Source organism: Biomphalaria glabrata, chromosome 7, assembly GCF_947242115.1.
Source record: "Biomphalaria glabrata chromosome 7, xgBioGlab47.1, whole genome shotgun sequence".
NCBI classification, from domain to species: Eukaryota; Metazoa; Mollusca; class Gastropoda; family Planorbidae; genus Biomphalaria; species Biomphalaria glabrata.
This window is the reverse complement of record NC_074717.1, coordinates 9,862,050-9,889,844: the sequence shown is the minus strand read 5'-3', so window position 1 is coordinate 9,889,844 and position 27,795 is coordinate 9,862,050. Positions and strand designations below refer to the sequence as shown.

The 27,795-nt window shown below is 38.6% G+C and overlaps 2 protein-coding genes across 3 annotated transcripts; both read left to right on the top strand.

Moving 5' to 3' along the window:
• The first annotated feature begins 51 nt into the window (after positions 1-51).
• Positions 52-2,836, top strand: LOC106073981 (uncharacterized). Of its 2 annotated transcripts, none has more exons than XM_056034272.1 (4): positions 52-211; positions 1,061-1,202; positions 1,990-2,213; positions 2,668-2,836. In XM_056034272.1, the coding sequence occupies exons 2-4, from the start codon at positions 1,065-1,067 to the stop codon at positions 2,705-2,707; spliced, it is 402 nt and encodes a 133-aa protein (XP_055890247.1). In that variant the 5' UTR covers positions 52-211; positions 1,061-1,064; the 3' UTR covers positions 2,708-2,836. The 2 variants fall into 2 exon arrangements, with proteins under 2 accessions (XP_055890247.1, XP_055890248.1); XM_056034273.1 differs by having other exon boundaries at positions 78-206.
• A 9,949-nt stretch (positions 2,837-12,785) lies between these two features.
• LOC129927104 (uncharacterized) lies at positions 12,786-22,357 on the top strand. Its single transcript, XM_056034267.1, has 4 exons — positions 12,786-12,908; positions 13,769-13,907; positions 20,396-20,619; positions 22,232-22,357. The coding sequence occupies exons 1-4, from the start codon at positions 12,832-12,834 to the stop codon at positions 22,260-22,262; spliced, it is 471 nt and encodes a 156-aa protein (XP_055890242.1). The 5' UTR covers positions 12,786-12,831; the 3' UTR covers positions 22,263-22,357.
• Positions 22,358-27,795: the final 5,438 nt, after the last annotated feature.

The window sequence follows — 27,795 nt, the reverse complement described above, 5'->3', positions numbered from 1 at the left end:
AGGACATTTCTCAGGACACCCAATGACCTCTCACCGAATGGCTGCAATTTAAGGCAATTATCTGTCGCAGGAAACATCTGGACATAATCTCATGGGCACTAGCGACATGCGTGCGCTGGGAATTATATAAATTACAACATTCAGAAGAGTGGCTCAGTCAAGATTCAAATCCGTGTTATAACATTCTTCAATCACACATCACAAGTGTAAGGTAATTATATACTTATATATTGATTGTCGTGATCTAACGGTTCTCAAACTTGTGCTCTTTATAAGTTCTATGATAAGTAATCAAAGCAGTGAATGGTTATTATGATATTTTTATAACTCTATCTTCGAGAAAAAGTCCTCTTTAAGCAAGCGAATGTATAAATCTACTACACTAATATTCTAATGAAATTAGATCTAGATGGTCCTGAATATTAATTCCTTTCTAGAGCCTACATGCAGAAATATTTTAATTCTGCTATTCCTTGTATTAACTGATAACTCCCTTGAGATAAACGAATTAAGGCCTTAGTCGAAAGATCGAATTCCATATCTATAAATCCAAATCAAAACAAAATTATAAAATGTGAAAAAAACAAAACAAAAAAAAAACAACAATTTTTTGAATAGCTATTTTCATAATTATTATCACAAATAATAGTAATATAACCAGTGCTTTTATTGTACCGGCACCTTTTTTTTTAGTGTGGGGAAAAATATTACTTTTCTTGCATTTTAACGTTTGTTATTAATTTATTAGTAGTTAAAAGGTAGGCAATCCATCACTGAGTACCGGTACTGCTTTTGTTTAGTCTATGACTGGATGGCTGCCTGGTCGTGCGGTTTGCGCGCTGGACTGTCGTTCGGATTTATCGACGGTCGAGGGTTCAAACCCTGCCCGCTCCCATCCCCCGTCGTCCTGCGGGAGGTTTGGACTAGGAAGTAAACTATCTTCAACTCTGAATGAACATCCGAAACATGCATAATGGCTACTGGAAATGACACTACAAATTAATAAAACTGTTTAGCTTTCAGGTTAAAGTTTTAAAATAACTTTCTCTTATATCCATAGAACCATGTTCGCCTACGCCTTGTTGATCTGCTTGCCAATGTTGGCATTCGGCCAAGATTTTTTGGCCAACCAAGAGTTCAACAGATTTGATGTTGATGGTGATGGTAACATTGAGCCCAGAGAAGTCCAACAGTACTTCAGAGTAAGTAGATGTAGTTGCAGTGATCGATCGTCCAACATAATTAAAAACCTAATCTAAAGATAGGAAGGCGCGGTGGCTGAGTGATAAAGCGCTTGGCTTCTGAACCGAATGGTCGTGGGTTCAAATCCTGGTGAACACTAAGATTGTTAAATTTGAGATCCTTTGAGAACCTCACAGTCTAATGGGTACCTATCATTATTTGGGGAAAAAGTAAAGGATCTATGACATTGTGCTAGCCACCTGTGTCTCCGAATTTCCGTGGGCCACAGAAACATATGAAACATATATTACCCAATTCGAACAGTTAAATTAGTTTTGGGATTTTACATATTTTATTATTTATTATTGCCTTAATGTGTTCAATGCTATTTGAATTGTTGTCTCGATGGTCTAAGGATCGAACCCTGCTCGCCCCTACCCTCGCTGTTCTGTAAGAGGTTTGCACTATGGTGTACTAATCTTCAAATATAATGCAACATCCAAAACTCATAAACCAAACTAAGAAACAAGAGACCAGTAAGAGGTTACAAAGTAGACAAAGATCCGTTCCTTTGCACCAAGGCAAGATGCTCTTTGCCATAAAGTACAAAAACAAAACTATCAATGGCTGAGAAATGAGCTACATTAATTCAAATTGGTTGAAATGCCCTCAGTCATTGAACAAGGTTCCTTCATTATTTTTGTGAAATACTTAAACCTTACTCTGGATGTCAGTACAAGAGTTTTATGGTTGACAAGATTCAAAGACTTCTTATAAATGCTTATAATTTAACGCCTTACTTTCCAGCGCTTTGACGCCGACGGTGACGGCAGAATCTCCAGACAGGAGTACAGAGATGAGGTAGACACCCACCATATCAACTTCCCAGAGGCCCACCGCGCTCTCCTCCGTCTCTTCGATGAGATTGACTACGACAACGACAACCATCTTGACCAGTCCGACTACAACACTCTTTTCAACAACGCTGATGCCAACCAGAATGACCTCGTCAGCCACAACGAGTTTGTCACGTGAGTCACATCAACACACACACACACACACACAGAAACATAGAGTTACAACATACACACCTTCCCAGCCTCTTAATACTCATACATATACATACACATACATACAGTGACAGTCACACACATATATATACTCACTAATAAACATCAATACATGCATATCTTCAAACACACATACAAATATTCTAACTTACATTTTCATGCATAAATACAAAGATAGCCAAAGAGATCGATATAAAATCGGTTGATTAAAGGATTGATTGAAAGATAGATATAGATGATAGAGATAGATAGATAGATAGATAGATAGATAGATAGATAGATAGATAGATAGATAGATAGATAGATAGATAGATACATAGATAGATAGATAGATAGATAGATAGATAGATAGATAGATAGATAGATAGATAGATAAAATGAACTTGCATTAATTGTGTATCTTCTCTCCGATCAGTTACTTCCACCAACTTACTGGAGGACCAGTCCTTGGTTAAAGTCTTTGGTTCAAGTCCTTGGTTAAAGTCTTTGGTTAAAGTACAAGACATTTCGCCACCGTTTCCGTTTGTTTTTTTCTACAATGTATATAAACATATCAAAGCAATTAAATTAATTTGCTACTTAAAGTTAAATGTTTGAGTCATGTGTTTGATACAAACTTAATACTTAACACATCAGTCTGACCTTTTATTTATATTTTTTAGCCATTTTTTGTTAAAACAGAATTTCATTTTTTTTCTCTACTTTTGAATATAATTGAATGTTGTTATTCTTACTAAAGTCTGTGACAGTGATATGTCGACGATAACATAGACATAAAATTTAAAAATAAATTAATTAGTTAATCAATAAATTTATTAATTTTGTTGTGTATGGAAACTTTACTAAATAGGCGGCGAACGACTTATGACCATATACCCGCACAGTCACAAAGAAACAAAAACTTTTTAACTAACAAGACACTAATAAAAAAACAACGTATGAAACTAGAAGTACTTGAATTGCTGAGTGGCGAAACATGTCGGCATTCCTTCATGAAGCCTCAAGTTTAAATTCAGACACGAGCAAATTTCTTTTCTTTTTTTTTTTAATCACTTTTGAAAAGGCACCATAGAAACTTTGCACAACCTAAGTTTAGATCAAATCATTAAAAAGCCAACTAGATTAAACAACACATTAGATCTCTTCTTAACCAACAGACCTGGATTAGTAGTTGATTATGATATTATCCCTGGTCTATCAGACCATGATATCATAAAAATATACAGTCAGATAAAAGCAGTAGCCAATACAAAACCCAAAAGAAAAATCTTACTCTGGAATAAATGTAACCTAACTCAACTACACCAAGCTGCATTAAACTTTCAACAAACATTCTTATTAAAAAAAGACATTAACCAACCAGTCAATGACCTCTGGAATTTCATTAAAAACCATCTTAAAAGCATTATAGAAAAACATACCAACTAAATACACATCAAACAAAATAAATAAATGCTGGTTTAATAATAGACTAAAGAAGCTTTGTAAACAGAAGGAAAACCAATATAGAAAATTTAAAGAAACTAAGGCAGAAAGAGTTTACAAAAAGCATATAAAAATTAAACACTTAACCCAAAAAGTAAGCAGACAGCTGCAGAGTGAATACATAAACAATGTAATATCTAAAGATAACAACAAAAACCTATGGTCATACATTAAGTCTAAGAAAATGGAAACAACAGGCATAGCGCCATTAAAAGATGAACATAAAATAATACATAATGATAATGAAACTAAAGCAAACATCCTAAACAAATACTTTGCATCAATTCTCAGCCCCAGGAGACAAAGACATATTACTGAATTTGAACCAAGTAGACAACATAGAAGATATAGTAGTACAAGAAAAAGGAATCCAAAAACTATTAGCCAACACCAAACCAAATAAAGCGTCTGGACCTGATGGTATTCCTACTAGATTACTCAAAGAACTAAGCAATGAGATAGCACCAGTGTTCAAAATACTCTTTCAGGCTTCGCTTAACCAGGGCAGAGTACCAACGGACTGGAAAGAAGCTAATGTCACCCCCCTATTTAAAAAAGGAGAAAAATCTGACCCAGGAAACTACAGACCAGTATCCCTTACCAGCATCACATGTAAAATCCTAAAATACATAATATGTAGCAACATCATAAACCACTTAGACAAACATAATGTCCTCACACCATACCAACATGGCTTTAGAAAATATAGATCATGTGAAACACAACTAATAGGACTAATTGATGATTTTTCAAAAGTTTTAGATAATAGTGAACAAATAGATGCTATCTTACTAGATTTTTCTAAGGCTTTTGACAAAGTTCACCACCTTAGTTTGCTTAAAACATAAAATAAAGAACAATAAAAACAACAAAAGACACAGATATTTTTAAGAGTAACAAAAAAACTAAAACAAATTAATTCCACTTATCTTATTCCTGGCAAACCAGTAACACAGACTAAAAACGAAAAATACCTAGGTGTTATAATAAATGAAAAACTGTCATGGAATCCAAATATTGATGAAACTATAAAAAAAAAAATCAAACAAAGCATTAGGATTTATTAAAAGAAATTTCTATAAATCAAATAAGAACATAAAACTAAAATGTTATTTAACCTTGGTTAGGCTAATTATAGAATATGCATCCTCCGTTTGGGACCCCTCAACTCAAGAAAACATTAAGAAACTGGAACAGACACAAAATAGAGCAGTGAGATTCATAACAAACGAATATTCACATTTGACTAGAGTAACACCTTTAGTAAAATCACTAAATTTAGAAAGACTTCAGGACAGAAGACTCAAAAGTAAAGTAGCAACTATACATAAAACACTGAACCATAATCTTCAAATACAAAAACAAAATTTAATAAAATACTCTGAAAGACACAAAGATAAAGGCACATTCCTCGTCCCATATGCTAGGACAAATTTGTACTAATACTCCTTCTTCCCTAGTGCTAATAGAGCATGGAATGGGTTGCCTGAGCTAGCCAGGAAAACCAGTGACTTGGCAGAATTAAAGTCATTGGTTAATATGCATGACTGAATGCATGACGCGTAGGACGTAATCATCTTCTTTTTTGAAGTAACGTCTGTATTATATAAGATAAGATAAGGCAGCACAGTAACCTCCCAGAAATCATTTCTGTCCCCTCCCCACCAGCTGGTCCACAAAAGTGATTGGACCTCAGCGCACTAAGTGAGCATGAAAGTTGCGCTAAACAAGATTCATCCAAAATATAAGTCAACCAAAAATTAGACACTGACTAGACTAATTCTAATAAAATTCTGGGATCAAACTAAAACTCAAAATGGCAAAGTCCAATGATTAATAGGGATTGTCAACGTATAATATGTAAGCATATATTTAACTAGTTACTAATGTAAATCTCTCTAAAGTAAAGTCCAATCTGGCTTAAGTAGTGATTGGATGTATGTGTTCATGAATTTCAGACCAACAACTGGTCATCAGGTTTGTAATTTAAAATCCAAGGACCGGTTCTGGTTCTGGCTTCAAGGGCTTAATACTGATAGTAGCTTTTAGTTAATAGTTGGAATCTGAAGCGTTGTAGGTCAATCTTTATTGTTTTAAATTAATTCATTTGCGGTAAACGATATCTTATTAACGGCGGGAACATCAATTATACCAATTTATAGCTTGAACCTTAGATGATGCCAAAGCATAGATTTAATTGTAGTCTGTAGGCCTATTATTGAGATCTGTTTAAATATAGATCCAAGAGCATTAGGAAAACCAAATATAGAAGAAAAAAAAAAACTCATCGTAGACAGTAATATTTATAGACAGTGTAGGCAACGTGTAAGGTGTGACCTCTAGAGAGTATCAGTACGCTGGCATTAAACCTACGTCCATCGTATTTAACCTGTGGTTACCTGTCTATCAACGAACTCAGTGTGATGGACTAAACAAATAAAAAGGGGGTGGGATGTTTATCTGTACCTGTGGAGATACACCCGCATAGCTAGACAGCCGTCTGGTCAGCGTAGAGCGCATTTATAATGTAAATTTTCATTTATATTTATATTAACACGCCATGTCTTCATAATAAAAGATGTTTGATACATATTAATATAGGCCCTATTTTTAAGCACATTATTATGTTTTAATATAAAGCGACATTTTTTTGTTTTTTTACCATTTCCATATTTAACTTGTACCTTCGTGGACACTAAAACTTTAAACCTTCTGGATCTAACAAAAAGGGCTTAAGATTTATTTTCCTAGAAATTTGAGAGTTAATTTATACCGTTATGAAAAGAATGACTAGTTCGTTGCTCAGACTGGAAAACTCTAGTTTCACAATTCCCAGCTCACTACGGTCCAAAAACCTGCTTTATGCAGATGACATTGTCCTCTTGTCAACCGAGAAGAAAGCCGACCAAATTCAGGCGGCACTTCAAGCAGACCTCCATACCATCTCCTCGTATTGCGACAAATGGCAGATTCAGATAAACGTTGCCAAAACGACCTGGTCCCTGTTCAGCCTAGGGATCGACATTCTTAAGGATCCATTCGAGCTTCAACTCGGTGGGCTGCGACTTCAACGTGAAAACACGCCAAAATATCTAGGGGTGACCCTGGACAGAAAGCTGACAATGCTCTAGCACGTCCAGGAAGTTGAAAGAAAAGCGTCGGAGAAGTTAGCGTTACTAAGAAAGCTGGCCAGCACAAAGTGGGGTGCCAAAGCTGACATGCTACGCACATTGTACTTAGGGGCAGTCAGATTACAAATTGAGTACAGCTATACAGCTCAAGTATACGCTAGTAAAACTGCCATCGAATCACTAGACCGAGTTTAAGCACAGGCCCTATGGTTCATTTGTGGCACCTTTCGGACAAGCCCAACAAACGCTGCTGAAATCTTAACAAACGTGGCACCCTTACATCTTAGGAGGGAGAGGGCAGTACTTACGGCCTACGAGGGTCGCCCGTAATAGAAGAGGCAATCGGCACCGCAGATAACATCCGCCGAGCTATGGGAGCTGTCGTTTTCCTGCAGTGGGCGCCTTCACATTGCGGCGTGAGGGGCAATGAAATGGCAGACGCCCTCGCAAGGGAGGGTGCTTTGGCAGCCACACACTTCGAAGCACCAAGCACGTATTTACAAGCAACGGCACAAATCCGAGCACTCATTCATGAGAAGTGGTTAAAGTCCTGGGAGGAATCCGACAGAGCAAGTGGTGTCTGGCAGCACATGCGTCACCCAGATCGCTACGATCTATGGTGGCGACTGAGGAGGTCAGAGCAGTCAATTATTGCGCAGTGCAGAACGGAACACTGTCCTATTGGGCATACTTTGCCCTGTTCCGCACGAACTTTGACTCCCGATGCCGTCACTGTGGAGAGAGCGTCGAAACAGTGTCGCATATCTTGTACGAGTGTCCCCAGCTCCGCGAGCAAAGGGGGGACCTGTCTGTGCAGTCACTCGACTTGTATGGTAGCTATGAGGCACTACGCCGGACGGCTAAGTTTCTTGCTAGAGCACTACGGGAGGACTAGTCCTTCCTGCTCTGATTTTTTAATAGGAGTTCATCTCAGTTACACCGTTATAATTTTTCATAGTATAAAAAGAAATAAATTGAAATTAGGCTTAGAACTAGAAAATATTTATCGTGAACAGAGTACAGGTCTTCTGCTATCCACTTAACTAAGCGTTTAAAACTTCATGTTCAGGAACATTTTGCACACCATCTTCCAATTCTAAGTTGCAATCAGATGCGTAGCTAGGATATTTGATGCCTTGTGCGGCAGTTCCTCATTATGCCCTCCAGAAATATTTTTTTTTTAAACAGTGAAAAGTTTCTAATTTCGAAATAAAGTGTATTCATTATTTGAGCATTGCTGTTTAGCAAAAAATCGATTTACAAAAAAAAAAGATAATACAAGTGAATCTCACGTGCTTTATCAACGGCAAACTATCGATACTTTTATTGAAATCAGTTTTTTTTTTCCACTTGGTCTTGTTCAATAGACGAAATAGCTAAATTAGTGAGACGTAAATTCGTCATCGTTGATTGTAAGTATTTCTTCATCAAAGTAAATTCTGAAAAACTTCGCTTGCATGTAAATACACTTACCGCAATAGTAAAAAAAAAAATATGTGAATCAAGATGGCAATATTCGGGGAATGACATTTTTTTGTATAATACTCTAAAGCTCAATAGATTTTTGTTTTTGAAAGGTCGAAGACTTCTGAAGAAACTGTGACAATTAGCCTACCTGGAAACCCCAGAATCATCGAGATTGATTTTCATCTGATGATTCAATAAGTGCAACTAAATTCATATTTATCATGACGTTATTCATATGGAGTTATTCATGAACAATACGGTCCAAGGAAAGTTTTTTCATCCATAGCTCTTTCTTGTGTGTTGATAGAAAATCTATCTTCATCTTTTTTCGAGTGGCAATTTTTTCTTGTGGCCAATACGTCTTTGAGGCTTTTATCTAGATTGTACATTTTAATTGTACTGTGAAAAATAATCGAGAAATATTTGCTTTTTATACTTTCTGTATGATTTTTATTTGTTTTTATAATCACTTATATTACAATAAATTCGTTTTTATTTTGTTGGGACATGCAGATGTTCGGTCTCTCAAGAATAAATCGTACTTGAGTAGTAATTTCACTCCAGGATATTTCTATGATTTTGTACTGCCAATTCTTCTTCAACTCATTCGCCATGCCCACGGAGTACCAGATTATGCTGTAAGAGAAAACACATGATGTCCAAGATTCTCTACAGATAATCTCTCCACATTTACCCCTCTTGCTTATTTTAATCTTGAGCCTTGCTGTCATCATTGTTGCCTAGCCACAGACAGATTTCAAGTTCCGTACAAGCAAGTGATGCATGGCTAAGAGGCTAAAACCGCTTGGTCAGGGCTTGGCCACCTTACAAGAGGTCTTGAGCTAGAATTCCGACTCTTGCAAGGTTGTGTTTGCTGAGCGGTTGGAAAACCTTCTCCCAGCTCCTCCCCCCACTGGTCCACAAAAGAGATTTGACCATTACTAATTAGTAGTTTTAAAAAAAAAAGCACCATTATGAAATTGTCAATAACCAGTGCATTGAACAATGAAGTAACATCATGGAATTTTTCAATAAAAAAGTTTTAAAGTGCGTTGCCTCCAGAAATGTAAACAAATCTGATAAAATTTGATTTGAGCTGGTCTACAGCTTACATTTAATTAAATTTAAAAAAGACTATAGAACATCAAATCACCAAAACAAACCAATATGCTTGTTTTTATTTATGTGTAGTTTTACTGAGAAAGTTTGTCTTCATTTTGATGCCCCCTCCACTACTTGATTTTATGTTTTATTTTCTAGCCTTTTCGACTTCAATTATTAATATTATATATATATATATATACCATGGTCGTAGCCAGGATTTTTTTTCGAAGGGGGATTTTTTTCTCCCCCCCCCCATCCCCCCCCCCCAGCCGCGAAAATAAATTTATATGTATTTATGTGTGTGTGTGTGTGTGTACATAATCTTTATTACATTCTGACCCTTCATTCTTTCGGAAGACGTTTATTGTGCCCTAGAATAGATTCTTCCATGAGTTAGTGGAAAAATTGTAGATTCCCTGCCATTATCAGCAATGGGGTCTGGGGGAGCGCTAGGAGCTCCCTCAGTGCGGGGCGAAGCCCCGCCGCCAAGCACTATTTCTGATATTGAAAGCCAACAAAATGCATATTCTGAGGTATCTACAGTGCATTTTCCTGCTATTAAAAAGTTCTATTTCAAAAACCTAATGTGCTATTCTTACTGACTTAGACCCTCCCGCGCCGTTCGGCGCATTTGCCGTCAAGCTGTTTCCATAACAATCTGTCACTGGTATCGACTGAAGCCTCATCCCACCTGCCATGAGGACCTCAATGAATGAGCGGCGTCAAGTTGAACTAGGATATCATTGCAACTCTTCTTATGCGTAATTCATTTTGTCGGAGAACATGTCCAGCAAACCTCATGCGTCGCACTCTCACAATCTTACTAAGGGGTCGACTCCCAGTTTGGCATAGGATTTCCTTGGTTTTAGACCCGATCTCTATAAAATGACTCCTAAAATCTGTCTTAGCCATCTTTGTTGAGCAACATTTAGTGTTTTTCAATTTCGGCAGATGACTATTCAATGCAGTTTATTAATGGAGCCCTGCCACTGGTAAAAATGTGTAACCTCTCTCTCTCTTGAATACGCTCTTGGAATTAGGTGACTGTAGTTTTCTTTAGATTTTATATCGAAAAGAGAAGTTTTATCGTCAAAATCATCTGTTGGGGGTTTTCCACCTCAAAATGATCTGTAGGGGGATCTTAAACTCAAAACCATCTGGAGGGGTTTTAAACTTTAAAAAAAGCCATCTGAGAAGAGGGGTTTCAACTCAAAACCCCCGATTGGATTGGCTACGCTCAAATAATTTTAGTGTGTAATTTGCTTTTTTTATATTGAAGAGGTATTTTTAGCATCAAACCCCTCTGAATGTGGGTTTAAACTCAAAACCCCTTATGGCAACGCTCATAGCATTTTGAGTGTGTAATTTGCTTTTTTTTTCTTACACTGAAGATGTATTTTTTAGCCTCAAACCCCCCCTGGCGGAGGGTTTAAACACAAAACCCATTTGGCTACGCTCATAGATTTTAGAGTGAGTAATTTGCTTTTATTTATATTAAAGAAGTACTTTGTAGCTTCAAACTCCACTGGAGGGGAGTTTAAACTCAAAACCCCTTTGACTACACTCATAACATTTTGAGTGTATAATTTGCTTTGTTTTTTATTATTAAAGAAGTATTTTTTTTTTACCTTCAAACCCCGCTGAAGTGGGATTTAAACTCAAAATTGAGTCAAAACCCATTTAGCTACGCTCATAAAATTTTGAGTTCGTAATTAGCTTTTTTTTTATGTTAAAGAGGGGTTTATCGTAAATTTTAGAGGGGGTTTTAAAATCAAAATCTTTCTTAACTGTGCTCTTGGAATTAGGGGATTTTCGTTTGCATTTTTTTTTTATTTTGTTTTATAGAAGAGGGGGAGTTAACTGCAAAAAACCCAGGTAGGGGTTTAAAACTCAAACCCCTGGTAGGGGTTTTTAAACTCGAACCCCTCTGGTAGGGGTTTTAAACTTGAACCCCCTGGTAGGGGTTTTTAAACTCGAACCCTCCTGGTAGGGGTTTTTTAACTCAAAACCCCTTTGGTTGTGCTGGGGCAAGTGATGGTTTAGTATTAAAATCTCACCTAAAATAAACAAAATCAAAGCAAAAAATCAGTCACTAAATTCCGATCTCTCCCCCTTAGGGGGGAGGGGGGGATTTCATTACGGGTGGGGGGGGGTTTGAACCCCCCCAAAAAAACCCTGGCTACGCCCATGATATATACTATATACTATACTATATTAATATTATTAATATTTGAATCTTTCATAGAATATTTATTTTTCTGATCAGTCTTATATGGTTACAAAGTGAATTGAGGTCAAAGTTCGAAACGACCGACCTTGGACTTTCTCTATCTTTTTTTCTTTGTTTTCTGTTGATTTGAGCTTCGTCTCTTGGCCTTGACTTGGCTGCTCGATTATGTCTGACAATCTTGACGATCATTTCGTTTAAAAGACAAGAGCTACAATGTTATCTATCATCTTTGTATTTCTAAATCATATTATACAATACCTAAACCTATGTAAAGATTCGCTTTGTTTTTATTAGAATTTAATCTACTCTATATTTGTAAGTTACCACTAACTCGTCGTTAAGATCCGCATGAAATTTCGTACACAGATTTTATCCTCTAGAAGCTCAGTGAGAACAGGTTTTGAGAGGTTTTTGATAGGTTCTGTACCTGGAGACCGCTATTCGCGAAAAACAAACTGGCGGTTTCAGAGAGAGAGAGAGAGAGAGAGAGAGAGAAAGAGAGAGAGAGAGAGAGAAGGTTAGAGAGAGCGGGACGTAAAATTGTAATAGATACACTAATTCACTGGTTAAAAAAAAGTAAATTAGGTTGATCTTTAAAATATGGCCCGTTTATTACAATAAAAAAGTAGTGTTCAGGCCTTAATTATCAATATGAAGCCTGGTAATAAATCAACGGACGTAGCAGGTGTGTACTGTTTAGACGTACATATTAATATTATTTTGCTTATTTTTGTGTTTTTTTTTTTGACTTCAATATTTCTAATTTTTTTTTAAATTTCCTAACAAAAACCTCATCTCTCCCCCCCCCCCCCCCCCAGTTGTTCAATGTAAATCATGCGGGGTCATTCAAACTCTGGACTTATGAAAGTCAAACTCAGTGGTGACCAACCTTTTTCAGCAGTGGGGGCGCCATATTAACTTCTAAGAGACGAATCACAGGAAGTGTCATATTAACTCCAATGAGAGCTGGTCTCAGGGGTTTCATTATGTACAATAGACCATAGGAAAGAGTTTCTATGGGCCGTATAGCGCAAGATCTCAGTCCGGATATGGCCCACTGGTCGTAATTTGGGCAGCACTGGTCTAACCTATTTGCTTCTTTAGGAAACATCTGGAGATGTTCCCAGCTCCTATAACCTTCGAATTCCAGTGGACGATATAAATGAGAAAGCTTTTACAATTCAACTCAAATATTGTGTTTTTTGTGAACACTAAACTCAACTTTAACTCAACTCTCAGGTAATCTTGACATGTATTTGATTATTAACTCCTGTATTTTTTTTTTGTCCTGATTTATTCTACTCACAATTTTGTAAACTGTAAAATTGATGTCATTTGTTTAAAACCGTCTTTGAAATATCAATTTTAAGTTGGGGGTTATGGGAACAAGACCCCCTCACACCCACCCCTCCAAACAGTGAACTTCTAACTTTCAACTTTCACCTGTATATACAAATATATGAAGTTTTGCTCACTGGACTTTTTTTTTACCATGCCTAACCCAAAAACAGAAAACTAGAATTTTTTTAAAAAGCCTAACTGGCTGAGGATAAACCACAAACTATCTAGCCGAAGGAGGCGCGGTGGCTGAGCGGCAAAGCGCTTGGCTTCTGAACCTGCGGTCCCGGATTTGAATCCTGGTGAAGACTGGGATTTTTAATTTCGGGACCTAATGGGTACCTGACATCAGTTGGGGAAAAGTAAAGGCTGTTGGTCGTTGTGCTGGCCACATGACACCCTGGTTAACCGTAGGCCACAGAATCAGATGACCTTTACATCATCTGCCCTATATATCGTAAGGTCTGAAAGGGGAACTTTACTTTTTTTACTTTTTTATCTAGCCGAAGGACTCGGGAAAGAATCATCCCAATAGCAATTGAGGAACTACAAAAAAAAAAAAAAAAAAAAAGAAAAGTAATTTAGATAATAAAATAGTAACAATTTAATTCTTTTAATTAAACACTTGATAAAAATACATTAGCAAGGGAGAACATTGTCTATATGTAAAGCTCGTTCAAAAATATCAAATCTGATAGTTAATTTTTTTTGTTACTGTTTACTTGTAGTCGTAAGAATTAACAGAAGAAATTTGCTTTTAGAATGCTCACCTACGCCTTGTTGATCTGCCTGCCAATGTTGGCTTTTGGTCAAGATATTCTGGCAAACCAAGAGTTTATCAGGTTTGATGTAGATGGTGATGGTAACATAGAGCCCAGAGAGGTCCAGCAGTATTTCAATGTAAGAGAATTACCTTGAATCAATTTCATTTAATGCATTTTGTATAATACTTTAAAGTAATGTGCCTACTATAGCCGTAGTTTTACTTACAAAGCTTAAATCTACTCACTCTGTCAGTCTGTCTGGTAAAAAGCTTGAACATGATTTTTTTCTCCCAATTCCCAGTCACTCATCAAGTTAACACTTTACACAGTTATTTATTGAACTTGACAAGACAGGAATCATTAAAAAATTTAAACAATTAGTCAATTAATTGTTGGTGATTAATTAGTTGTTTTTTTCGAAATAAGGGGAATAAAGTTTAATGAATGAGAAATTGTGGATATTATATATATATACATATATGGATTTAGTCCCCTTGATACATTTTGACACGTCCTTATTCCCGTTCTTGGATCAAGTTGAAATTATTCATTATCGATAACAATATACAAATCTATCAAAAAATGAACCAATTTATTAATCAGTACCAGGTGACCGAGCCTCGCTCGGATGAATCACTCGTTAAGGAAGGATATATACCCGAATTCATTTTGGGAATATTTTTCTAATTACGAAAGTAAAAGATCGGGTAAAGACTATCAATTTGAAGAGTTGCTTTTTTAGTTCTGTTAGTTCTCAATGTAATTGTACATGGCGATTAGAATAGAAAGTCTCTTAAGTCCCCACAACTGTATAGAAAACCACATCTCACGTCGTAACGTTTTACATTGCATCTTTTGCGTAAAACTATTGGATTATTATTGGCTTGGAAGAAAGTCTTGGCAGTGTAACTTCTACAATGGTTACGTTCTAACATTTAATATTGCAATTAGTATAGTCATTATGGCTTTTGTACAAAACATCAAGTGATACAAAATCTCTACGTTATAGGGTAAAACGTGCACCTTGTAACAAAGTAAAATTGCGCATTTTTTCCTAAGAGACTTAAAAACATCGCGTTCTTATAGTTATAATGTTTTTTGTTTGGTGTAATGCACAAATTGTAAGACAAATTTCCTTACGGATAATAAAGATTATTATTATTATTAGTAGTAGTAGTAGTAGTATTCTAAAGAGGAGTTATTGTGGGGCATCTATGTTACGTCGACCACCTTTCAGCTCACTAAAAAAAGATTGCCTTTGGCGTATGTTTGTCCCCCTTACGGGATAAGTGCCCTGCCCAGCGTGACTGTCGGACTTTAAGAAGTTCATACCATTTCGCAAGAACATCACTGTTTGTAGTGCGGTCTTGCCAACGTATGTCCATGATGGTGTGCAAATATCTTTGGTGAAGGCGTTCAAGAAGTTTTAGTTCCTTTCTCAGGGTTGACCCACGAAAGCCATGTTTGGGTATAGTTGCAAAGCAGCAGAGTTTTGAGTCAGGTGGGTAGCAAGCCAAGGCTGATCAGCCCTTCCTGTTCAAAGCTAACTGGTTAAGAAGCCAGTTACTCGCCTTCACCCCTCCTCCCTAAGTGAAAACAGTTCCGTGGACTCAATATTTGTGCCACACGTGAAAGATCAAGAAATACACTAGAAACTGCTCTTTGCGAAAACTTTTACAATGATACTTAAGGCACATTAATTAATTAATATTTAATGTATGAAGGACTACTTCATAGAACAACAAATTCCCATTTGAAACATAATATTCGTAGCAACGGATGATAAACCTGGAAAAAAAAACATTTCCAGTGTGTCTGGTGATTCCAGGAATACATATTAATTGTTATTTTAATTGGTTTAAATTTGAATATCATCAATAAAAAAGATACATCCCTATAACTTTATTTGTAGCTTTAAATTATTTTTTCACTCTACAACTCACTAAAGTTAGAAATTAGTTTTAAAATAAAGATGAATTGGCAAAAATGCAATACAAGTTAAGCAGGGGGTCTACCAAATACCAAAAAAACATGGCAAGGGGTCTACGAGACAAAAAAGTTTGGGAACCACTGCTTTAAAGCATTGCGTCATTTGATACTATGCTTCCCAGATATGTGAAGTTGTCTAAAACGTTAAGGGATGATTTTGGGCTAAGTAGGTTTTATTTGGCGACATCTGGAACATGACTTCCGTTTTACCGAGGTTTATAGGTAAACCAAAAGAGGCGGCAGCGTAATGAAAATGCGTTGATCGCGAGCTGGATATCATCAGGGCCGGCCTTAGGCCACTGCAACCTATGCGGCCTCAGTGGGCCCCGAACTTTCATAAGCCCCGAGCTAATTCTAGGTGTAAATTATTCAATTAAACCATTATAACTTATAATAGGGTTTCCGTGGTCTCATTGTTTTCAAGGCGCTCCTGGAAATTCCATGAAACTCATAAAAATGTCTTTAAAATAGACAAAATTGTCTTTTTGGGGTGTCAATCAATATGGTAAACGCTAATCTTAAGCGTGATAAAAAAAACGGCATCGTCAGCTTTCATTTAATAAAAATGTAATGCAAAGACGAATTTATTTTCTAATATAAAATCTCAATTTTCACTTATTATCCGTATCCCTACTCTGACTGGGCCGCGCGCAATCCAGTTCACATAGGGCCCCGCGAATGTTAGGGCTGGCCCTGGGTATCATGTTCAGAGTGTGCAAGTAAGGCGTAGATAAACTGTGTTATGACCATTTCCTATGTTTTGGTATGAGACAGTAGACTTCGAAGTTTAAACACATTGCAATAATTCACCAGTAAAATAACAAAGTAAAGGCTACCTACGGGTCTACGCAATTAAAGTGTTAACAATTTATAAAGCCTTTAAAACACAACTAATCCTTATTTTTCTTCCATAGTTTCATAATAGATCAAGCTACAATAAAATGGTTCGCAAATGTTTAATTAGGCCAATTGATTCATTAAACTTGTTCTTGTTTGCGAAGAAATGTCTTAGTGTACTGCTGTGAGCCTAGTGACGTAAGCGGTGTCAAGTTTTTTTCCCTTTGACGTCATATAGAAAATGTTAATTTATAAAACATTCTAGCCAAAATTAATTTCTCGATAATGAAACATTTTCAAAGCGATGTGGCCAATGAGTTGAGATTTTTTTCTCATTTACACATACCTTGAAATTTTAAAGAAAATCGTCAGAGCCGTTTTTGAAATAAAATGTATATATTACAGGCTAGGTACCCAAGCGCGAACCAATGTGCGTCGCTGAGAAATACAAATTTGCCAATGAATTAAATGATTTCTACAGCCGATTTGACTGCCACAACTTCGAGAAAGACCACTGTGATTTATTGACATCATTTGAAAACAGTAATATAAATCAGTATCAAGAACTGTTTAATAAACAAGAAGTGATTAAAATATTTAAACAAGTAAACACCGCCAAAGACTCGGGACCCGACAAATGAAGTGGCAAACTTGTAAACTATGTGCGGAACAACTGGCTTATATCTTTTGTGCTATCTTCAACAAGTCCTGGCAAACGCACAAAATACCTTCCATTTGGAAGACATCTGAAATAATTCCAGTACCCAAAAAGAAGATTATTGCTTCCAACAACGACCGACGTCCCGTAGCACTTACATCAATTCCAATGAAGTGCCTGGAGAAAATGATTTTAAAACATCTACTGAAAGAAGTCAAAACACGTCTTTACCCGCACCAGTTCGCTTACAAACCGTCAAGAAGTACAGAAGATGCACTGCTATTCATGCTGAATTGTCTATACCAAGGGTGGGCAACCTTTTTGTTTCGAGGGCCGCATTAAAAAAAAAATTGGGAATGGGGGCCGCATATTATATACATACATACATACGTAAATACTCACAACTTAGAAAAATGCGCTATCTAGCTGTGTATAACGTCTTTTAATTCATATTTATACTGTATTATAATTCACTGTTCATTTTTACACCAATCCCAATTGAGGAAGTACAACAAGAGTTAGCAATATCTGAAACCAATTTTTCGTTTTAACAAAAAAAAAAATACTATTTTCTTTTTACATCTCATTTCACAACAAATGTGTAAGTTGTACTTAGTTTGAAGTATCTCATTATTTACACTCATGTGTAATATTCCAGAATTGTGGAACTAGTTTACTAGTTGTTATCCTTGTGACTGCTGTCAAATTACAGTCAGTCAACATCGACCTTTGATTACACTTGTTTAGTTTCCACACACACACACACAAAATGCTTGTTGTAGTAAGTGTCCACAAATGATGTGAAAGTTTAGCTGCAAGTTGTTTTGTTTTTTTAAGTATAAAAATACAGCTTCAGGTCCCCTTAAAGTTTTTAACCATTTAACTAGAAATAGTTTCACCTTTCAGCAAAAGAAAATGACAAAACCTGTTTTACTTGTTAGCTTGGAGAAATGGGAAAGCCTTTTTTTTTAAAACATTTAACTTGCACTTACATTTCATATGCAAACTACCCATTGCAATAGTCAATATGAAAAAACATGAAATCTGTCTTCCACTCTTCATTAGGAATATTAACAACAAAGTCACAGTCAATGTTCTTCAAGGAACATAAAAATTTCATTCTTGAAATTTTATATTCTCATTTCCTTGCTATGCTTAGCCAGCGAATACATAGGAATCTTTGTTTCTAAATCTTGACCTACTTTTCGGAACTGCCTGTGGTTAAGATGCTTAGCTCTGGCTAGTTTAATTGCTGAAACACTAGCGTCAATATTTTTTTTTATATTTAATGCAAGATTGTGTAAACTTTCCTGCTTAGAGTTTATGGTTGGGCTATTCTTTATTTTAAAAAATTGTTTTTCTCTGTCAAAGATCGAGCTTCATCAGTTATTACACTTGTCATCTTGTTCCACACTCCCATCATAAAATTTGCTGACGACATAGCAATCATTGGCCTTACTGCAGATGACGAAAATCTGTACCATTCAACAATTAACACTTTTTACCAATGGTGTTTAGATAACTTTCTAATTTTAAATGTTCAGAAAACTAAAGAAATGATTATTGACTAAACATAAACATAAAGGCCATATTGCAGAAATTTTGATAAACAATCAAACCATTGAACAAGTACAAGAATATTAATATCTAGGAACAACCATCAACAACAAATCGAAATGGAGCGAACGCTCTCAAAACCTCTACACAAAAATTCACCAGCGACTCTTCTATCTCAGAAAGCTAAGAAAATTTAACATCGACAAAACAATCATTAAACTTTTTATACAGCATTCATCACCAGTCTAATTAACTTTGCTCGAATACAGCTATCATCTCTTGAAGAGCTTTTTCATGAAAGATACCTTTCCAAAACACTCTCTATTCTTAATGATTTCCTGCACCCATTAAACCACTGTTACATAAGATCTGAACGAAGTGGTTAGGACTAAAACAGAAAGATTTAAAAACTCCTTTATCCCACTTTCGGTCAGAGTGTTACAAGATCAGCTGTCGTCATCGAGAAGGTACATGGAAGTCTAATTCATAAAGCGCAGGTTGTGAATGTGTGTGTGTTTCATGTGTGAATGTCGTTCTAATTTTTCATCTATACTGTTATTTTATAGTAGTTACGCTGATGTTGTCAATTGTAGTCAAACTGAATTTCCATTTGATTGGATCAATAAAATTATCTTATCTTATCTTATATATATATATACGTACATACATACGAGAATAGCTCACTTAAGAGTATGGGATTTAATGGTAATTATTTAATTCTTGTTTTATATATAATTGTCAGATAAATGGTAGTTACTACTGGTCGATGGTGCGACAGCCTTCCTAATTATACAAAACGCATTATATATAAATATCGCCTAAAGTATTTTAAAATAGGTTTGTGTAAAATGCATAAATAGGTATCTGAAAGTCTTATCTATAGCTTTATATCTATACATAAACAGAACAGAGAAAGTGTATTTATGGTGCTCCCGATAAGTTCTATGATAATTGTCTGCATTTTTTGACGTCTACGTAATAAACTGCCATTTGGTCTTCAAGTATTTTTTTTTTACCATTTAGTTGACATTTTTGAAATTCAATTTAGTTTCGTGACATTCAAAAAAGATTTTATGCCCTTTTTTTTTTAACAAAACAATCAAAATTTGAAATGCTGAGCACAATGTGATTTGGCAAAGGATGATCCATTATTATCAATTGAAAAGGCCTCTTTGGGGGGTTGCACATGCAACTGGGAAGTCCCGAGTCATCTCGCATACAATTTTCTGTGCTGCAAAAACTAATTATTTAGGCAAATTTCAACCCAAGTACAGTTCAGGAGGAGTCGCTGTGGTTGAGCGGTAAAGCGCTTAGCTTCCAAACTGGGAGGTTGTGCTGGCCACATGACACCTTTGTTATCACAAACAGATGACCTTTACATCATCTGCCCTATAGGTCACCAGGTCTAAAATGGGAATTTTACTTTTTACTTAATTTACAGTTCTGGAGATAATTACGAGTTACACAATTAGCCCCCACACACAAAAACTTTGAGCCTGTGAAAAATGCCTACAAAACATGATGAACAATTTCAAGTATTTCCCACTAGATCTGGAGCTAAAATTTTCCGACACATTTTTCAGCGTTTTGATAGTGACGGTGACGGCAGAATCTCCAGACAAGAGTACAGGCATGAGGTAGACACACATCACATCGTCAACTCAGCTGTCCACCAGACACTGACCCGTCTGTTTGATGAGCTGGACTACAACAATGACAACCACATTGACCAGTCTGATTTCAACAAATTTTTCCACAATGCGGACACCAACCAGAACGATCTTGTCAACCACGCTGAGTTTGTCAAGTATGTCTCTCTCTCTCTCTCTCACTCTCTCTCTCTCTCTCTCGCCTTCACTCCATCTTCTATCTTTGACTCCTTCGTCTTTCTCTCTTAATCATCTATTTCTCCCAATCGACCCTCGTTTTTACAAAGCTTCTATCAGCTCACTCTGTCTGTCTGGTAAAAAATTTGTACACGTTATTTCTCCCACACCTTATCGACTATATATTCGCGAAACTATCACTGATCTATTGCGAGATATTTTCAACTGCCGTACGTATCCGCATCAAAATTTCGTACACAGGTTCTTTTTACCTCCTAGGTACTCACTCTAGTACAGTGGTTAGTGGTTAGTATAGTGGTTAGTGGTTAGTGGTTAGTATAGTGGCTAGTGGTTAGTATAGTGGTTAGTGGTTAGTATAGTGGCTAGTGGTTAGTATAGTGGTTAGTGGTAAGTATAGTGGCTAGTGGTTAGTATAGTGGCTAGTGGTTAGTATAGTGGTTAGTATAGTGGTTAGTGGCTAGTATAGTGGTTAGTGGTTAGTATAGTGGTTAGTGGTTAGTATAGTGGTTAGTGTGAGGGATTGAGGAAGCTAGAGCGCTCGAGTTCAAACCCAGGTCGTTCAACTTAATTTATAAATACATTTAGAAAGCGATCCTGGTATTATTTACCCAGATACCCCTTCTTTCTTCTCCCAACTGGTCCGTTAGATTGTCTAAGAGCTAAGCCGAAGGCTCTTCGAGCTCTAAGTTTGAAAAAAAACCTGTTTGAGCGTCATACATTAAAAAAAAAACCTGTGTGAACACACAGTTCTGTCTGGAAGAGACCCAAGTCAATGCCTATGTAAAGCATTGCTATTTCCGATGCATCTGGCCCCCAACACATGGCCGAAGGCCGAGTACACCGGGAACCTCCGCCATTTTTCTATGTTGTACCAAGCTAACCGTGGAGGACTCGCCATTAGTGTAACGGTCCCTTGAGGAACGGCGCATAGATTATTGACAGGGTCGTGAGGGCTCTCTTTCATCTCCGCTCCATGCAATGGGTTGACTCTCGCCTACCCGTGGACACCCCCACGGGAGTCTTGTGTTGCTACCCATTTAGCCTAACCACTTCCTCTAATTGTCGTTTCCACACGAGCGCCACGATGAGGCAGAGTAGCGTGCTCGCGCCCAACTGGTCCAGACCAGTGCTTGGATCATGATATAGTGAAGAAGCTCAGCCTAAAAACATGAAACAGCGTTCAACAAAAACAATAGCTAAACATATTTCTAATCAATCAGATTTACTACTGTTAGTCTAGATCTGTTTCAAATTTTATGACAAGTCTGATCCAAATTAAGTGATACAACTACACTTATTATAATCTTTGTTATTTTGTTTTTCTTTTCTATTTTTTTTTTACTATATTTAAAAAATATCTTGTTCTCTTTTTCGTTTCTCTCACTCTAATCGCTCTCTCTCTCTCTTTCCGTCAGTTTTAGTGGTCTCGACCCTCTCTCTGTCTCTCTTTTTCACTGAATATCTCAATCTATTTTCTCCACTCGTGCAATTTATTATTTAAGATTTCATAAGATTAAAATGGTAGCTAGAAAATAGGCAGTTTCAACATTTATATTTCCTTTTATTTTATAGTTACTTCCTTCAACTGACTGGCGGATTTTAGTCACGCAAGAGTTGGCTTACAAATTCCTTTTTTGTTTACTGAAAGATTGTTAAATAGAAACAAATGTAATAAAACTTGTATTTATGCCCCTTTAACAGCTTTGTTTTTTTTTTTAATTTGTCCATTGGAACTAGAGACATGGGATGTGTTTCTTGGTAGTAGGTTGGTATCTGGGTGTTACAGACATCTTCCCGAAAATGTAAAGAGTGTTTTTATAAAATTGAAAGCGACACTCATCAGCAGTGTGTACTATTGTCAGCCTGTAAGTGTCTATCCAGTGTATGAGACTATCCTTACGTCGGTTTCATTTTACGAATATCTGAATCAGAGTAGCTGTCGAAAGAAAAGTAGTGCTTCTAAACTCGATTGTTCAGACTTTCTTCTAGTATTTCCAGCATTTTCCTTTAATAGAGCGATTAAGGAGCCTTATATGTCTTCTATAGAGCTCCTAAGCAGAGGCTTAGTGAGCGAAACTTGCCCCTGGGACATTATTGGCACTCCTCCATTTTCCATTAACATCACATAGAAATACAGGCTGCTTGTGGCGCCCCCCCCCCCCTTCAGGGTGGCGCCCGGGGGTCGTTTCTCCTTGCGCCTCTCTCACTACGCCTCTGCTCCAAAGCCTCAGAACCACACAAGTATTGTGGAATCGCCGATGCTTTACACTATTTACAGACGTAGAGTTTTTTTTTTAGGTAGGCCTAGAGATCTATTCCGACATACTGTCGTTTGGAAGCCATCAAAAGCACTCGACGCATCGCTGGACACTTAACCCCCTCCTATTAAGCCCCTATAATGAGGATATGTCAAACCTGCGCTCTATAAAGGTAGTTTGTTATTTTTGAAACTTATAACTGTGACAGGTGGGGAAATGTGACGTGTGTTTGGCGCGTTAAGTGTCTAGGGGATGATTATTTTTAAAGCTATCACACCCCCACATATCAGCATATGAATCGGGAGCAGGCACGCAACGAGGCAAGCAATGAAAGATAGATACAAAAGTTAAAATAAAGAATATTTATTTACATAAATATACATATAAGGATAAAAAGGGGGAGGGTTTGCATCTATCTCTAGTATATTCTATGTTTAATCATCACTCTTGCACCTAATAAGAGAGTATGTCACTTTGTCCTCTGACTTAGCTGGTATTTCTGTTGATGTCGCAGCTGGCTGTGTCCTGGCTTGAGGTTCTGCAGCTGGAGGTGGCGCTCTAGCGGATAGAGGGACGCCGGTGATATAGTTCTTGTGGAGTCTCAATCCCCAAAATCTAATATCTGTAGTGGGCACAGTAGGGCGGGTGGCCGGCTACCGTGGGCACAAGGTTACTGCGGGCAGAGCTGATCTACCGTGGGCAGCGTAGTTGACAGGATAAGTCCAGTGAGTTGCAGGGGGTTGGCGTAGCTATGACGTCTCACACAGATCTGAATCTATAGGGACGTCGCACCTAATAGCTTGACAGGTGGGCTGTCGAATAGGCGGGCAATGCCGATAGCGCCAAGTGGTAGAGTTGGGTAGATCTCAGTGGGCAAGTGCAGCGCTGAATAGCACTAAGCACAGATGCAGGTAAATAGATCGTTGATCCAATAAATAGGCAAGTAAAAGGGCAATAGGTGATTCTTGATAGCAACTAGGCAAGTGCAGCGCTGATTAGCACTAAGCACATAGATAGGCCAGTAGGCAAATAGGCAGATAAGTGATATAGTCCAGACTCGAACGACAGCGATAGAGGAGTGAAAAATTCTGGCTTGATTTGAATCTACTTATATATGCCTGGGAAATGTGGGCGGACACCGGAAACGTCCTAGGCTAAGAATTATCATACACGTGGGTGAATTTGACTCGAGGTGGGAGCCGCACCTTGGAATATCACGCGGTGTGTTGACCAGGGTAATCTCTTAGATCAAAGAGAGACGTGAGAGACGGGGGGGGGGGGAGAAGGATTAGCTTGCATTCAAACCAAGGTGGGGTCAACCGCGACCGTCCTTCAGACATCCGGCGGGCAAGACAAAAGAGATTGTGTGTCTACCTTTCCCCGATCAAGGGCAGATAAATGAAAGGACGCGCCTTAGCTATCTCCAAGGTGGTCAACTAAGTCTAGCCTGGAGAGGAAAAGGTGGCGCGGGTGAATGATTTAGGGGTAGGATGGACAAATAATTAAAATAAAATAAATAAATAATGAAAAATAATAATTAATGCTGTGATAATTTTGAGTGACTCTGACAGCGAGTTTTTGACTTGTCACATACGCCGCCGCCAAGATGGATCTATCGCAGAAAGATCCATAAAGTGCGAGCAGACTGATGTCACTCTAACTTTAAGATCAGTTGTTATCACAGCATTAGAAAAAAAAATCTGGAAAAATAAAGGGGTAGCCATGCCAGGAGGAGAGTCTGTCCAAGTCTGTCCGTGGTCTACTTTCCGTCCCTGATTATGTAGTCACCTGGGTGAAACATGTGGGGCTGCTGGGGAGAGTAGATTGGGCGATTGAATGAGTTATATTTCCTTCCTGGGGCGGATTGGGGAGGGTGATTGGGGCTTAGGCAGGGTGCCCGAGGCACGTGTGCTCGTTGGGGCTTACCTCCGAAGCCGCTGTGAGGCGCTTCTTCACGAGAGTAAGTAGTCAGTTTACCTCGGTATCGTCTGACAAGATCAATGTCAGGGAAGAGTGGCCTGACAAAGAATGTGGAGTCCTGCCGGAGAACGTCCCCACGAGTGCGATAACTTGGCTTACATCGTGGCTTCCTGACACGGTCAATGCCAGGGGAAGGTTGATATTGAATGGTGGCTGAGGAGCCAGGGTGAGAAGAGTCTTCACGAGCGCGAGGGTTCGGCTTACCTCGTGACTTCCTGACACTATCACTGCCAGGGGGAGGTTGATTCGGAATGGTGGCTGAGGAGCCATGAAGAGGAGTGAGTCCACGAGAGCAAGGGTTCATCTTATCTCGGGGCATTCTGACACTGTCAATGTCAGAGGAATGTTGCATGATTTTGGCTGAGTAGCATGGGTCAAGTAGACCCTCACGAGCGCGGGTAAACGACCTAACTCGTGACTTCCTAGCAGAGTCAATGTCAGGGCAAAGCGGTTTGAGCTTCGCTGATGAGTCGGGACTAGGCGTGTTAGCGAGGCGACCAGGGCTTCCAACCAGCTGGTTGCTGCCACGTTTCTGCTTTGTCGATCTACCGACGGGCAGAGAGAAGTATGGCTTATGGACTACTCCAAGAGGGACATATTTGGAGCCTAGAATGAAATCATACACTGGCGTGTCCATGACGGCCGCGTCAATGGTGCCATGTACGTACTTGCATTCTACGTGGACCCTAGCAATAGGAAGAACCTTTGGAGGAATCTCACGGTCAAGGGACTGAATCGTCACAGTTCTATCTGTGAGATCAGCTGGATCAACCAGTGTTTTGCAGATAACTGAGCTTACCGCACAGCCTGTGTCAAATAGGGACCGGACGTACCGCCCGTTAACCAGAATGGTCTCTATCCCGGGGGAAGATGAGACAGGGTGAGGAAGTGCCGGTAGGACTTCCGTTTTCGTAGGGCCAAGGGCAGTGTGTTCAGGGGCCACAGTCAGTGTTGATATGACGTATGGGTCGCCCGCTGTTCTATCAGTACGTGGTTGCTGATTAGACACAGAGGGTTTTTGGACCGCGGTCATTACTGAAATGCGCTGTGAGGCCTGCTGCTTTTGGCGGTTGGGTTGGTGGTTACGCATGCTGTCGTTGCAGTCACGGTAGGCACGGTTAGTTTTGTTGCCACGCGTGCTGTTGTTGCAGTCACGGTGGGCTTGATTGTTCTGGTTATGACGAGGCTTACGTGCTGGGTAGTTGCAGTTTTTGTGCAAGGCTGGTTGTTGATTGGTGCCTTTCTAGGTTGGGGTTTGCTTGAGGGCATGGGCTGGATGGGGGCATCGCAGTTTGCAGGACTATTGGACTGAGCAGGAGGGTTTGGCTGGGTAGACAATGTGGAATCGTCGAGAGGAGGGATATCAGGTATGAAAGTTTCATCCTTAGCAGCAACTTCTGAGTCCGTTTGGGCAGGGTACTCAATTTGGACATGAGTTGTGGTTTCGCTCTCCTCTGTTTCCTGGTTATGTCTTGCCGGTGGGATGCTCAGCTCCAAACTCTGCGGTCTATAGCGCTGTCTGATTTCTAGTATTTCCTGTCTAATCGCATTCAATGCCAATTCATGCTCCCTGGCTAATCTTCTTTCTTCCTCTTCGTCTTCCTTTCTTTTTTCTTCCTTTTCGTCTTCCTTTCTCTTCTCTTCCTTTTCGTCTCTATCAAGGGCCTCAAGTCGTTCCCTCACATATTCTCTCCGCTCTGCATCATCATCATATAGGAAGGCCGCGATGTATTCAAATTCATCTATCTTCTGTTCCCTGTCAGAGTCCGCTTTAGAGCGTGTGCGACTGGCCATAGTGATGAGGGGTGGGTAATGAGAGGTACTAGGATGGTGGAGGGGCAGATAGAATGGATAATAGGATTGAGCTAGAATTAAAGAAAGTGGGTTAGTGGAAGTGAGTCGCTGATTATAGGAGAGAGTGCAAAAGGAATGTGGTGTCTGCCTACGTTAATCACAAAGTTCCTGCAAGAAAATATTACACATGAAATGCAATAATAATAATAGATAAAATATGACAAAAGTGACACTCTTGATAATGCGAAGTGATGATACTTATAAATATTTTAAGAAAAAAAATATTGAAATGGAATTTAGTTATTGCTGCCTGTTCGTGCCTGCTGTACTAATGGGTTAAATCCACGGACGGGCTCGCCAAAATGTGACAGGTGGGGAAATGTGACGTGTGTTTGGCGCGTTAAGTGTCTAGGGGATGATTATTTTTAAAGCTATCACACCCCCACATATCAGCATATGAATCGGGAGAAGGCACGCAACGAGGCAAGCAATGAAAGATAGATACAAAAGTTAAAATAAAGAATATTTATTTACATAAATATACATATAAGGATAAAAAGGGGGAGGGTTTGCATCTATCTCTAGTATATTCTATGTTTAATCATCACTCTTGCACCTAATAAGAGAGTATGTCACTTTGTCCTCTGACTTAGCTGGTATTTCTGTTGATGTCGCAGCTGGCTGTGTCCTGGCTTGAGGTTCTGCAGCTGGAGGTGGCGCTCTAGCGGATAGAGGGACGCCGGTGATATAGTTCTTGTGGAGTCTCAATCCCCAAAATCTAATATCTGTAGTGGGCACAGTAGGGCGGGTGGCCGGCTACCGTGGGCACAAGGTTACTGCGGGCAGAGCTGATCTACCGTGGGCAGCGTAGTTGACAGGATAAGTCCAGTGAGTTGCAGGGGGTTGGCGTAGCTATGACGTCTCACACAGATCTGAATCTATAGGGACGTCGCACCTAATAGCTTGACAGGTGGGCTGTCGAATAGGCGGGCAATGCCGATAGCGCCAAGTGGTAGAGTTGGGTAGATCTCAGTGGGCAAGTGCAGCGCTGAATAGCACTAAGCACAGATGCAGGTAAATAGATCGTTGATCCAATAAATAGGC

What these genes read in the sequence shown, in the direction of transcription:
- LOC106073981 (XM_056034272.1), top strand. Translation starts at nt 1,065, where the DNA reads ATGTTCGCCTACGCCTTGTTGATCTGCTTGCCAATGTTGGCATTCGGC. An exon ending in AAGTCCAACAGTACTTCAGA is followed by an intron (nt 1,203 to 1,989) that starts GTAAGTAGATGT and finishes CTTACTTTCCAG; the next exon opens with CGCTTTGACGCCGACGGTGA. An exon ending in AGCCACAACGAGTTTGTCAC is followed by an intron (nt 2,214 to 2,667) that starts GTGAGTCACATC and finishes CTCTCCGATCAG; the next exon opens with TTACTTCCACCAACTTACTG.
- LOC129927104 (XM_056034267.1), top strand. Translation starts at nt 12,832, where the DNA reads ATGAGAAAGCTTTTACAATTCAACTCAAATATTGTGTTTTTTGTGAAC. An exon ending in AACTTTAACTCAACTCTCAG is followed by an intron (nt 12,909 to 13,768) that starts GTAATCTTGACA and finishes ATTTGCTTTTAG; the next exon opens with AATGCTCACCTACGCCTTGT. An exon ending in AACCACGCTGAGTTTGTCAA is followed by an intron (nt 20,620 to 22,231) that starts GTATGTCTCTCT and finishes TTTATTTTATAG; the next exon opens with TTACTTCCTTCAACTGACTG.